The following is a 14,445-nucleotide window of genomic DNA, read 5'->3' on the forward strand; positions in this document are numbered from 1 at the left end:
AAATGGACAGTGAGTAGTCAGAGGAAATATTATGCAATCAAAGCAAAGATAAGATAAATTAGAAACTTGCATTCCAGGTTGCTGAAAGTGCTGACAGTGTGGTTTGATATTTTGCAGGCCTACATGATGTACAATGTAAGGGCAGTTTTGTCTAAATTGGAAGACTGATCTTTGATTATGTAGAATCAAAACATGAACATATTTGCCATTAATGTTTAAAATCTTCTGCTGAGAATAACAGCCAAAAGGGCATTAACTATGAGTTTGTATTTTGATTATATTTTGTATGTCATTCTTGCAGTTGTTCATCAAAATCAGATTCAGAGACAACTTTGTCAAGAGAAATCTAACCATTACAGCAAACTACTCTAGAGGAAAGCAGAACGATCAGAGAAAGAGACTGGTGAAAGTTTGAATGAAATGGGACAATGAGAAAGTTATGAATTTTTAAAAGTTGTAATCACTATAAGTATGGGCACTCCAAATTGGCTGAATCAGTAATATCTCTGAGATGTAGTGGCAGACAACTTTCCCATTTGCTCCAACACACCAACAACAAAAAACTTTTTTTTTTTAGTGTACAACTCAGGTCCAGAGGACCTGTAATAATATGCTATCCATAATATATTTTGAGTAGCACTCCAAGGATGAAGGCACTTAACAGAAAAACAAAAATTAATGATATTTTAGTACACAACAAACAGGAGAGTTACCCACGACCAGTCAAAATAAACTAACCAAACTGCCAATTTGAGAGTAGCCTACAAAGACTTACTGATGCCATATTTCAACTATTCAAAACTTTCTTATTTATTGGTCCCATTTATTTCAACTGGGAAGAGAATGTCAAGAACTGGAGTGGACTAAAACTGCAAGAGTGCACCAGAATGGCAGAAGATAGAGTGAAATGGAGAGATGTTGCAATCAACCCTCGAACCGGGAGAAGATACTGAGATAGATAGATTATTTCAAACTTTCGCCATATTATTTCTCATATTTTTCTGTTTTCAGTAATTACAGGGGTTGGATTGCCCTTTGATTATCAAACTCTTCTGCTCCAACAGTTCGCTAGTTTTCCAAATCAATAGTCTACCGGTATTCATTATTCAAACATCAAGAGGCAGTGCAATTTTGCTAATACTAAATTTATGTTTACCGGTATATCATTTTAACCAAAAATATTTTTCAATGAACACTTTTCTGAAATTAATTAAAAGAAAGCTTACAATAAAAAATTTTAAAAATGTAATATCATCATCATCATCACACTTCTTCTTCCTCCGATCATCATCCTAATCATCTTTGTCATCATCATCAATCATCATCATTGTCATCAATTTCTATCTTACCTCATAGGACCAAGTACAATCAATGCCAGCAAACTTCTTGATACATCGTCCGACTTCGACATCTTCGTGAGTGCTCCACAAATTCTTTAGACAGTAGCTGACATGAGGTATCATTTTCCGGAGGGTGGCACGACTGAAAACCATCCCAGTTCCTCCCATGCAGAAATTATCATCAGATTCCAAATGCAATAGCCCCAACTCCTCCACTTTCCCTCGCCCAGCTTGCCCTATGAAATAAGTGTGACTGCTGTTCAACGATCGCAAGAAAGTTTCCATGCGATCACCTCGAAGGTACACATCATCGTCTGCTCGCATAAACCACTCGTATTTGTCTATAAAATTGTCATGCATGTATTTCAACATCATGAAAGATTTTTTCTGAGGTGGGTAAGCATCTGTTACACCAGGTAAACTTATGACAGGAAGATTCCATTCTGGCGGGACATTGGATGCCCCACTCGAGAAAAAAGCAACTTGCCCTGGAATCGTCTGCGCCCAAGTCCTGTTCACAGCCACAGCTCGAGTCTCTAAGAAAATGGCAGCCGTCATAACGCCGACCATTAACAGGTTTTTCGAAGGGTGATTCGGTTCAGGTGTCGATAGAAATGGATCGTTTCTTTGAAAGTTTGGTGAGTTGCACGAATTTCCCGCCGGGACCCACACCATCCGGAGCCAGGTAGCCAAGGCGAACCCGATCACCAAACTCGCCAGCACGTTGGCCAACTTACGGGGCCCCGAACTTCTGCTCGACCCCATCGCTTTCGGAACAACTTTGCTCAACTTTGACAACGAAGTTCCACGTTCTCTATCGGCTACCCGATGCAATCCACTGCTTTCATACACTTTACTAGAAGTCATCTACTAAATATCACTATATTCCAACGGGTAACGAATGATCATAACTTCAAAAACGGTAATCAACTCCAACAATTATATCCGAGGCTCTCCAAGCGCAACGCCATGTTTACCAAGAGTGTTGAAACATGCCTGCTTACGTCACCAAACTCTCGCTACTTATACTACGTTGCATGTGCATGCAATGTACTGGTATCAAGCTAGCTCTTGACTTGTATCTTGAAAAGGATTGATCGAGTTGAATACAGGCTCCCAAGTGATTAATTCTCGCCTCCGCCTCCCTGCCTCTGCCCATTGACGATTAGACTCGCCATTCGCGTGGTGTAACAGACATAATTTAATAATTATTAAAAAAATAATATAATGACGATCATGGTTCAGTAAGCTTGGAAGTCCGCATTGACTTGTCAAGTTTCTCAATATTTCATAATTAATGAGCGATTTTTTTTTAATGCTTTGAAGAAAAACAAAAAAGAGGCTATTTGCAGGATTTGATCGAGTTGAATATGATTCATGATATTTCATAAAATGGGCGATTTTTTTTTTAGTGCTTAAAAAAAAGAAAATTAAGACAAAAACAAAACCTATTTGCAGTCTAATTGACATTACATTCGGGCAACTGAGAAGAATAAATGTCTTGTGTTTAAGGTTTTATTAGGCACATTATTTATCATCATCATCAAAGTAGGCCCAAATAACTTTGTGCTTTTTCTTTGACCAACCCATTTCAACCTTTCTGGGGTATTTGATTTTTTGAAAGCTTAAAATCGCAACATGCGGCCTACTGTACACCTCCCTGGATTAACGAATGAAATGTAAGAATAACTTTCTCTTGTTTTTTCTCCTGAAAATTGAAAGTTGATTACAGTGATGACAGAAGAAAGAGGGGGGGGGGACCTCCTCCCCACCTCCTTCCCCTCGAAGTCAGTATCGCCATACCGAAGATGTCGAAGTGAAATTTAGATACCTTACATTTCATTTCATTATTCTCAAGGCCTTATTTGTTATCTGTAGGCCTATACTTTAAAGTCGTCCTCCTTTCACAGGCCTAATTTATTAATTGCACGCAAAAAGGGAAAACTTGGCAAATCCCAGAAAGGTAAGAGATGGCGCTATTCATAATAATGTTACAGTCAACACAAACTTGACTACTGCGTAGATGGGTGCTCTCGAATGATTGATTGATTGATTGATTTTTATTCGACAAGCTTCCAACATACAACAATATACAATAATAACAGATAAAAAAAAAGTCAGCTTGAACAGGATAACCCACGAAAGCTCGAGAGCTTATTTCCAGTGGGGTCCCTTACAGACATGTATAAAATTAATAAGTTAAAATAGTAATATGTACAGACAGATAAGAAAATTAAAAGAACTACTTGTTAAGATAATAATAATAACAACATTAAACTGATGATAGAAATGATATTAAGTACAAGAAGAAAAAGAAGAAGGAGAAGAAGAAAAAGAGGAGAAGGAAGAAGAGGAAAGTAATGATGAATTTGTAGAATTTCTATAACGTACGAAAACATAAGTATATACAACATGAAAAAGTATGAACCGACAGAAGAATAAAAATTTCAATCATATAACATGTCATTCACTTCTCTTCTCTGACTGTCAAGTATTAGGTATTCCTTTAATTTCCTCTTAAAATGATCATAGTTTCCTATTTCTTTTACACCATTGGGAAGGGAATTCCAATGTTTTATGGCATTGTAATAAAACGAATTTCCAATACTACCTACTCTTTCAGGTAAGTTAAAGTTGAATCGTCTATTTCTTGTATCATAATCATGTACGTCAGTAACAAGATCGAAGTTGGATCGAATATAATGATTCGACCTAGTATGATATATTTTATGCACATGATGCGATACGAGTTGTTTTGATCTTTGGTCGACTTCAAGAAAACCAGCTTTAGAAAGTTCGCTGTAGCCAACATGAGTTCTTGGACCAGAACAGTTGATAAATCTCACCATTTTGTTCTGTATAATCTTCAACTTATTTTGATCTGACTTGTTTATGTTACTATACCATGCAGGGTTAGCATAGTCAAATAAACATTGAATAAGAGCAAAACAGAGTGTACGTCTTGCTTTTAAATCCATACAACTGTGATATCTGTACAAAAATTTCAGACGAGAATTTGCTTTTTTTACAACTGATTCTACTAAAGATGAAAATGAAATTGCGCTAGCCAACTGAATGCCTAAATACTTCACAGACTCTTTTCTCTTGATTGCTTGATTATTGTGTGTCACTTTAAATTCAAATGACTTTTTAGAACTACTTTTAGAACAAAATAAAATGCTTTCTGTTTTTCCCAAGTGTAAAGAAAGCTTATTATCAGTCATCCAATCGACACACGTAGACAGCTGTTCACTGAGCTTTTCCTCAATATATTTAGGATCAGGATTTGAATAGAGTAGTACGCTGTCATCTGCGTACAATAATAGTTTGAAGTCTTTTATACAAATACACATATCATTTATATAACTTGAAAATAGAATTGGGCCTAAAATGCTTCCCTGAGGAACACCGCAAGTTATAGGCATTAGTTTGGAACGAATATCATGAATGGCCACTACTTGGTGCCGATTAGATAAGTAGGATCTAAACCAATCTAAACTTGCCTTATCAAAACCCATTAGTTGTAACTTCTTCAATAAGACGCAATGATTAACTGTATCAAAAGCTTTTTGCAGATCAAGGAGCACCATACCAACAAAGCGCCCTTGGGAAGTTTCTCTCCTCAAATAATCAGTCAAATGAATTAGACATGTTTCAGTCGAATAATCATGTCGAAAACCAGATTGAAATTCATAAATTATATCATTTTCTTTGAAGTATCTTTCAATTTGAACACAGACCGATTTTTCTAGAATCTTTGATGCTACGCTTAAAACACTAATAGGTCTATAGTTGCTAACATCAGTTTTATCTTTCTTTTTATAAAGTGGAGTCACTTTTGCTATTTTCATATCCTCTGGAAAAGTACTCGTCAAGATAGATAGGTTCATTAAGTAACTTAGAGGCTTAAATAAAACCTTCGCACCATCTTTTAGAAATTTAGCTGGAATCAAGTCTAACCCAGTACTTTTTGATACATTCAACTTACGTAACTCTTTGAAAACAAATTGTTCACTGATTGGTAATAACTCGAAGCTGTTTTCACGTACACCTTTTCTTTCGTAAAAGTCACGAATACAATCATTGTCTGCGCTGAAAAAGTCTTTGGAAGGGGGGAGTTTTGTCTACTAATTTGGCAGCCACATTTGTGAAATGAGAATTGAATTCATCAGCGATGGCCATCTTATCATGACATAATTCCCCATCAATTTTAATGACAGATTCTTGTTCTTTTCGCTTCTTATTTTTCAATCCTAAGCTTTTTAGATTCTGCCAAAGTTTTTTCGAATCTTGTTTATTTTCTTCTATCTTGTTTTGTAAGTAAACGAGTTTAGCCTTTTTCACCTCTCTTTGGACCATATTTCTTAATACTCTGTATCTTTTATAGAGCTTCTCATCTTTTGCTCTTTTCCTCCATTTTTTGTATACTATATTTCTCTCTTGAATTAGGGAAAGAATATCTTTAGTCACCCAAGTTTCTGATCTTTGTCTTATTCTTATCCGTTTCAGTGGCGCTATCATATTCAAATTTGAGATAAAAACATGTTGAAATATTGACCATGCCTCATTTACATCTGTACAGTCAGTTATTCGTGACCAATCAACAACAGATAGTTGAAGATTGAAAGACTCTTCTGTATATTTTTTCATGGATCTGATATCATTAGTCCTGTGATGACCTATAGCCAGTCTAACATTTTTCCGTGTACAGAAAGTAAAATAATGGTCGCTAATACCTAGATCAATGACACCACTTTGACTTATTTTATTTTTATTTTCTTTGGTACAACCAACATGATCCAATAGAGAAGAACATGTAGGTGTAACGCGTGTTGCCTCTTTAATGAGTTGACTAAACCCATGAAGACTCAACAAGTCAATATATTTTTTAGCCAGTGGCGATTTGCGAAGAAGACAAATATTCATGTCTCCTAAAAGAATTATTTCGTCATCCTTCTTTAATGTATCAAGAATATTGGACAATTTCTCGATAAACAAATTGTTTTTCGGAGGTCGATACAGAACGCCAACAACAATTGGTTTTGATCTTGGTATAAGCAAATTTATCCACAGGGATTCCGTATCTCCAGTACTTATAGCATCCATAATATTAAATGCAATATCATTTTTGATATAGAAACATACACCACCTCCAGAGCCAGAGGATCGATCATGGCGTATGATTTTATATCCGTCTATTTCAATTTCTTCATCATTTATGGAATTGTTTAACCATGTTTCAGTGAAAGCAATAATAGACAGCCTTTTTCTTTTAAAAAGAATTCTAAGTTCCGATATCTTGTTTAGAAAGATAATTATCAAAGAAGAGTAAATAAAAATCACGCAAATGTGCGGTATTGTGGAGAGAGGGGAAGAGAGAGGGAGAGAGAGAGAGAGAGAGAGAGAGAGAGAGAGAGAGAGAGAGAGAGAGATATATAGAGAGAGAGAGTTTAATGCTTAACCCTTTGAGAGCGAGACCGCGCACGGTGATTTTTTTTTTGTTTCCCTGTGACGGAGCGAATTCGGTTACATCGCCAGTAATGGAAAATTTGGTGGTGCTTTCTACTTTTATTGCTCATTGCGCCTCATTTAGACATTTTAGTGATTTTTAGTAAATGTAAAAATTAAAGATCAGACTTTTTCCTTTCTAAAAATATAAGTTTTGTTTATCAATACGAAAAATAAGGTCTTTTATTTTTTAGGGGAATTGCCGTCTTATTTTTCTGAAGCTTCATATCTTTATATCTTGTACCATTGTTTATGTTTGATTTGGTTTGAATAACTTGAACTTGAACTTTCCTTTTCAATACACTCACAATACAAATTGCGTAAGCACCGCCGCACGCGCAGATTGGTCGATACCTCCATTCATTTCCCCATTGTCAATGATTGTCGTCTGCTAAAGCTCGGCCGATTGATTGATTGATTGATTGATTTTTATTCGACAAGCTTCCAACATACAACAATATACAATAATAACAGATAAAAAAAAGTCAGCTTGAACAGGATAACCCACGAAAGCTCGAGAGCTTATTTCCAGTGGGGTCCCTTACAGACATGTATAAAATTAATAAGTTAAAATAGTAATATTTACAGACAGATAAGAAAATTAAAAGAACTACTTATTAAAGATAATAATAATAACAACATTAAACTGATGATAGAAATGATATTAAGTACAAGAAGAAAAAGAAGAAGGAGAAGAAGAAAAGGAGGAGAAGGAAGAAGAGGAAAAGGCCTAAGTCTTCGTTTTACATGGGTTTTCGACACATTTTGTAACTATATTCTGACCAACATTATGCCATGATGTACACTAGATGCCTTTTTTTAAAATGTGCAAATCAAATATAGGACTATTTGGGAAATGAATTTTGAGATGAACATTGTTTTTTTCTCGAAAACGAAAATAATATTTACTTTGAATGCTTTCGACTTCGTTTCTCATTAATTTGAAATATTAATTTTGTTTTAGATTTTGCCTCCCGCTTAATTTTGTTTATTTTTTCTCTATCTATATACATCTCTTAGAACCCTATTTTGATATGAGGTTGCTGTGTCAATAAAATATTTATTGAATTTTTGTATGCATATTTGATTTGTTTTGTTTGTAATAGAAAAAGCTAAATCAATGACAGAGATTAGAACAAAATCATAATTCATCACAATTATCTCTCTCTCTCTCTCTCTTTTTATGCCATCTATTTATCTATCTCTATCTGTCTATGTCTGTATGTCACTCTCTCTGTCTCCCTCCCACCCCCTACCTCTCTGAATTCGTCAGGAATTTCGTGAAATTGGAATTGTGCTTCATTGTGTTATATTTCCGCATCGCGTTGTTGTTGTTTTTTTTGTTGTTGAAAGGGTGTGGCTAATAAGGAGTTAATCGCCGTTGTCTTGTTAGTCTTTTATGTATTCAAAAATAAATGATATTGAAAATATAGTTATTCATTATAATCAATCAAGAAAGAAGTGCAAACAACGTGAGAATTCAATTTATTTGTCTTCGTTTCCATCTGTGTTCTCGTTCAACCTATCGTGTCAATAAAACTTTGATAATCCTCGTTTCATGATCAGTTCTGTAGATGGCATGTACATGTATACATGATGATGATGGTGATGATGCTTACAATATTGTAATCAAATAGTAATGATAATAAACATTGTTTTCTTCATCTTGCAATCGCTTTTCTTCATTGCCAGAAAACTTGTTTTTATGTTGCCTTGCATTTTTTCTTCAACAATGGTAGCATCTTTGCCCAGGGAAAGTCTCATATTCGTGGCTATACCGCCGGAGTTGCTCAAGACAATAGTGATATTCCATTTCCGTGGGGAGAGAGAGGAAGAGTAAGGGGTCGTTTTTCAGAACATAACATTTGAACATTTCATATGCCCGCTCAAACCAAGACCGGCCTTAGGTTGATCAAGATATTTTACTCAAACCTGCTCTAAAATGGTTACATGCCCTCGTAAAGGTATATAAGTTAGAGTGGTTGTTTGTATGGTCATGTATATTGACCTATTGACCTACGTTTAGGCCTACATCCTCTTCTTTCTAAACGGTAATCTTCCAGAGTAGATACTTCTTTACATTCTTTCGTTCCTCTTAGGGTGGGGATAAGCCTTTCATAAAAGAGGTCCTTACATGAATGATTCGCTAAATTGGTCAAGTTTAAAAAAATGAAAAGCGTATTGTCATGTAAATACACTAAATCGATAAGGCTTAGATTAGTATTATGATGAAAAAATGCCGCACTGGTAGGGTAGATAAATATAAATAAGTAATCAGGGTCGAAATCGAACTGATAATACGCAGGCGCGTAGCCAGGGGGCGGTGGGGGCGGTGGCCCCCCCCCCCCAAAAAAATAGAGAGAAAGAGAAGAAAAAAATTAAGAGGACGAAGGAAGAAAAATGGAAAAGGAGTCGAGAATCGTCTCCTTTCTCTAATAGTTTAATAAAACGTCAAAGCTTCCGCGCTTCGCGCGGATAGGGGGAAACTGAGTTCAAATCAAGGATTAAGAGTCGAGAACGGAACAACGAATCGTCTTCTTTCTCTAATAATTTAATGAAACGTCAAAGCTTCCGCGCTTCGAAAGAGGGGCACTAAATACAAATAAGTATTAAGGGTCGGGAAAGGTACAACGAATCGTCTTCTTTGTTTAATAATACGTCAAAGCTTCCGCGCTTCGCGCAGGAGGAGGGAGGAGGGGGGGGGGGGGACTGAATTAATTCAGACAAGGATTAAGAGTCGAGAACGGTACTTCGAGTCGTCTTCTTTCTCTAATAATATAATGAAACTTCAAAGCTTGCGGGAGGGGGACTGAATACAGATAAGGATTAAGAGTTGAGAAAGGTACAACGAATCGTCTTCTTTCAAAGCTTCCGCGCTATGCGCAGGAGGGGCGGACTGAATTCAGACAAGGATTATGAGTCGAGAAAGGTACAACGAATTCCTCCCTGCACCCATCCCCCTATAGGAAGCGCGCTTCGCGCGCTCTTTAAGTGATTCGCCCGCTTCGCGTGCTCACTACCGCCCCCCCCCCTGAAATGAAATCCTGGCTACGCGCTTGATAATACGACCCGTATTTACTAATATCTGAAATGCAGAAGGGTGCATGGAACTTGGAAGTAGCGTCAAGCAAGAATTCTGGCAAGATTATAGAACGGACGCGCGCGTACGCGTCCGTCTCCAGCTGCACGGGTATTTCGGAGCCTTTTTTCGATCCGAACACTAACTTAGAGTAAAGTTGAAATGATATCACTTTTTCTCGATTTTTTTCTACGTAACTATATTATTTTTTTAATAGATGAGATGAATGAATATATCTAAATAATACTTCAAAGATCTTTAGCACATAATAGCTAATAATAAGCTCGAAAATTTTGTCAACATTATTATAGGGATATATTATCTCGGCTTCTGTAGAAGCCCGTCGTCTCCAAAGTGTTAATATTATTTTGCTTTTATAATCTGAACCTACCTCTCTTCCTTAATATAGCATCTAGCCCCCTCTTAATTAATTTTGTCTATCTTATCTATATAACGACCTTTCACCCATACCTGTCATCAGATCATATTGCTATCAAATGAAATTGAATTCATACTATACTAAAGTATTATGTTTGTATTGCTTTACCCAAATGATTGTCGCTTTCTAAATACATGTTTCGGGCGGCGCTTCGTGATTCGTTCCCATTACCTCCCCACTTCGATTCGTTGTTAACACATGTATTTTCTTTTCAAAAGATAAATTATAAACAGAACTTTAACTTTTGTAGAAAGAATTTTTACATTTATTTTTAAGCATGGCTGTTATCACTTTTTCGATCTCAATAAGTTACCGAATTCGGGAACTCGTTGAAAATAATATCTTAGATGCAGTTATTGTTCACACAATTTTACATAATCACTCCACTATTATTTTTTTATCATTGTTATATCTTTTAAAGACAATTATTGTTGGAACTTGTATGTATTTTTACATGACTGCCTCGACAGGACCTTACGGTTTTATTTGCAGTTTCCCCAATTCATTTTTATTGATTAACTTTGTATAATTCCGGTGTTGTAGATGTTTCAATTTTGTGGGTGTTCTCTGTTTTCTATATTGGATAAGATCTGTATCTTATACTTTCATAATTTAAAAAATTTTTTTTTAATGGATTTTAAATAAAACTTGAAGCTTGAAACCCAATTAAAAGTATACACATATTTTCATATACGCAAAAAAAAAAAAAAAAAACTCTTACAAACCACGCAAAAAAATAATAAAATCATCAATACAATTCGAATGATGTTCGATTCTTTTTATTACAAAAATATTTCAGTATAAATACTTTACACTATGATACAATTATTCTTTCAACACCTTGAAAGTCAAATTCAAATACTTTGGGTTCAAAATTATTGTATTTTACACTAAAAAATAACAGTATATAAAACATGAACAATGCAATATAGGCTTAGAGAGAAGATAAATATGCTACAATACAAGTAATATCAATCCGAGAGAGAGAGAGAGAGAGAGAGAGAGAGAAAAGGGGGGGGGGGTTATTGGGGGGTGAACATTATATTTGCACATAATACCTCAAATGAAATATCACATGAGATACATAAAGTACATAGAATATGTGGAGTCACTGATGATAAAAGGTAAAAGACATAATTATATAGAGAGAAAAAGTAAGGTACATGATTGAAACAATTAAAATCCATACAGAGTCAGAATATCACCGTGATCACATTGAAAAAATCTGAAATAAATTTCCAACTTATCTGGGTAATACCACATTATACTATTTTACAGTTTTTTCCCCCTTGGGGTGACGAAATATCTATCAAATAGGTGGATTTAAAAAAAAACTTATTCGATCACTTTCATAAAAATAAAACAATTATGGTAGGCCTACCATCATTAAAGATCATTACGGTAAGAATAAGTGTGGCTCTGTAAAAAAGATATACCAGAAGATACAATATCATATGACCCAATGGTTAATACTTCCTTTCATAAGATATAGGCAAGTATATATTATGAGTATATAAGAAGTTCGTCGAATTATTCACATTTTAAAGATTTGTTTTATATTTAAACTGCTTTCCGTCCCGAAAATTGGTTTAAAATTTAAAAGACTAATCCCTTGTGAAATAATGGCAAGATGCAGCGATGTTATGTATTACGATTGCACTACTTTACACAAAAATTGACCCAAGGCAATTTCAATAGCCTTGTGTGTCTACTATTGAAATGTGCGAAGATGACAATGAGGTATTACGTAACCCGAACATGATTTCTACACGGCATACATAATATATTTAAGCTGCCCTTGAGTTCACTTTTCGAAAATACATGTAGTTGCAATCGTCTTTATATTATATGATACCTTTTACAGGAGTTCTATAAAAATATATGCCCGACGAGCGGGCGAGAAGTTGGTGGTGGTGGTTGCTATTACCCGACTGCTAAAGAAAGCATAAATGCTTGTAAGTAAGCTCTCATGATTTACTACAAAATAAACCAGGATAAATGGATACTTGTTTGTATTACACCTCTTACATTTTTTAATTAGTTTTTAAAATGGCTTTTGGAAGACAATACGGTCACGATTAAAATGAAACCCATGTTTTATGCTCGTTGCAAACAACCGGAGTTGACAAGTCTCATAGTGCACGCGCCAATTTTTGACGTATTGTTACCTATTTCCATTCTGAACTTCGCTTTACGGCCATGCCAAAAATGAAACTCATAAATTATGCTCGTTGTACAACACCCATCCAAACGATTCTGTGAAATAAATTAGTGCATGCGCAGTGGCGGATCCAGGGGGGGGGGGGTTGGGGGGGTTGCAACCCCCCCCTTGGGCGGCCCCAAAAAAAAAAAAAGGAAAAAAAAAGGAAAAAAAAAGAAAAAAAGAAAGAAAAAAAGAAAGAAAAAAGAACGCACGTTGGAGAGAAACCCTTTCAAGTGCAAATATTGTGAGAAGATATTCAACTCATCAGGTAACTTAACCAAACACATGATAACTCTGGATATAACTGTGTATTTAACTGTTACTTGATTTAAAAAGACGTTATCATGCACTGCTTTTTATGGTCTCCATTGTGTTAATAGATGCCAGGAAAACATCACTTACGGGGTTCAAATAAACACCCCAAAAAAAATCGGCTCGCCGCTTCGCGGCTCGTGGACGATGCTCCGCATCGTCATTATTTTGGTCAACCCCCCCCCTTAGCAAAAAGCTAGATCCGCCCCTGATGCGCCAGTGAATTTGATATATTGTTCACTTTTCATTAAAACACGAGGTGTCAAAGACCGCGACAGTCGCTGAAGTAGTCGCATATGCAACAAATTATGTAATCTCAATTACAAATATCAACTATTTGAACAATGACCAAAGCAATGTCTCATATCGGTTGCGTTAATGAATTGAGGTTTTCTGGTCTGTAAAGATGCAGCGAAACGTGTATGTCAAGCCTTGTGCAGGCAATATTACGCCCATACGCCAGAACTAGATCGAAACGGATGCACTGTCCTTTTAGCAATCATTATGAGGACACCACTCTCGCATGGAGCATCAGACGGCGCATATCACTGACGCACTTTACGCTACATCAGTGATCTCAGCCTCAATCTCGCTTTTATCTCTCACTTGGAACATATTCATGTTTAGCGCCTGCTTCCTATAAAGATCAAGAAAACCTCTTCTTCAAGAGAACAAAGTATTTTCCACAACCCCCGATCTAGTTGGTTACAGGTCTCACATTGTCACCATAAACACGAATGCGAGATGGATAAATAATACTCCCATATCAAATTTCATTTTGTTATATAGTTTGTTTAGCCAGTGTTGTGAAATCAAGTTTAACCCATGCTTACAACTGAGCTCCATACAGCCCGTTTCATGTCCTATCTGAGGGATTAATTAAGATTATTATGCTTCATGCGAAGAAAGTAGCGCATAATTATATACTATCGCTCATTTTTCAAAATAGGCTCACAGAGGCCCAGCGGAGAATACCACTTCACAGTCAGAGTATTTTTTTAGCTCATTGTGTCGAGATTTTTCTATACTTGGTATTGCTGAAATCGAAATATGAATTATCTTCCGTTTCCGTGTTCCAATATAATTTCTAGTTTATAAAACTTGATGATGAGCCTCCTCATTTTCAGTAATTACCAATATACCAACTGATCGGGCTGAGATTACGTAATCGCGTACCTTCAATACAGAAAATATCAAAAATATTTCGCCCATATACTCCATAGGGCTTTATCGGGAAACGACAGTCATAATGACCCGCATAATGATCGTCGGTATAGAACTTTTACAATGAAATTATGAGTGATAGACGAGTCTCCCATATTCGATTTAAACAATCCAAGTCCTAGAGATAACTTTGGATGGCGAGAAGGAAAGAAATGCTTATTTAAACCCTTTCCAAAGTTTTCTTTCTTCCTTCTAAATATCACAAACTATTTTATTCTCAAGCCCTTACGGATCAACAGCCAAGTTCAATCAAACAGAAGAAAAAGAACAAAAGGTGGATGTGTTGTGGTCTCCATCTAGGTAAAGGGACTACCCTGGGGGAAACAAAATAATACGGAGG

At 35.9% G+C, this 14,445-nt stretch overlaps 1 protein-coding gene across 1 annotated transcript; it reads right to left on the reverse strand.

Annotated features, from left to right (window-relative positions):
- Nucleotides 1-987: 987 nt before the first annotated feature.
- On the reverse strand, nt 988-2,433 carry LOC115920724 (chondroitin sulfate synthase 1-like). The gene has a single exon (XM_030977244.1). It carries the CDS (start codon nt 2,205-2,207, stop codon nt 1,341-1,343), a length of 867 nt encoding a protein of 288 aa, XP_030833104.1. The 5' UTR covers nt 2,208-2,433; the 3' UTR covers nt 988-1,340.
- Nucleotides 2,434-14,445: the final 12,012 nt, after the last annotated feature.

Source organism: Strongylocentrotus purpuratus, unplaced genomic scaffold (genome assembly GCF_000002235.5).
Source record: "Strongylocentrotus purpuratus isolate Spur 01 unplaced genomic scaffold, Spur_5.0 spur5_scaffold_9, whole genome shotgun sequence".
NCBI lineage: Eukaryota > Metazoa > Echinodermata > Echinoidea > Camarodonta > Strongylocentrotidae > Strongylocentrotus > Strongylocentrotus purpuratus.

Coding starts and splice junctions, on each gene's coding strand:
- LOC115920724 (XM_030977244.1), bottom strand. CDS start 2,207: ATGACTTCTAGTAAAGTGTATGAAAGCAGTGGATTGCATCGGGTAGCC.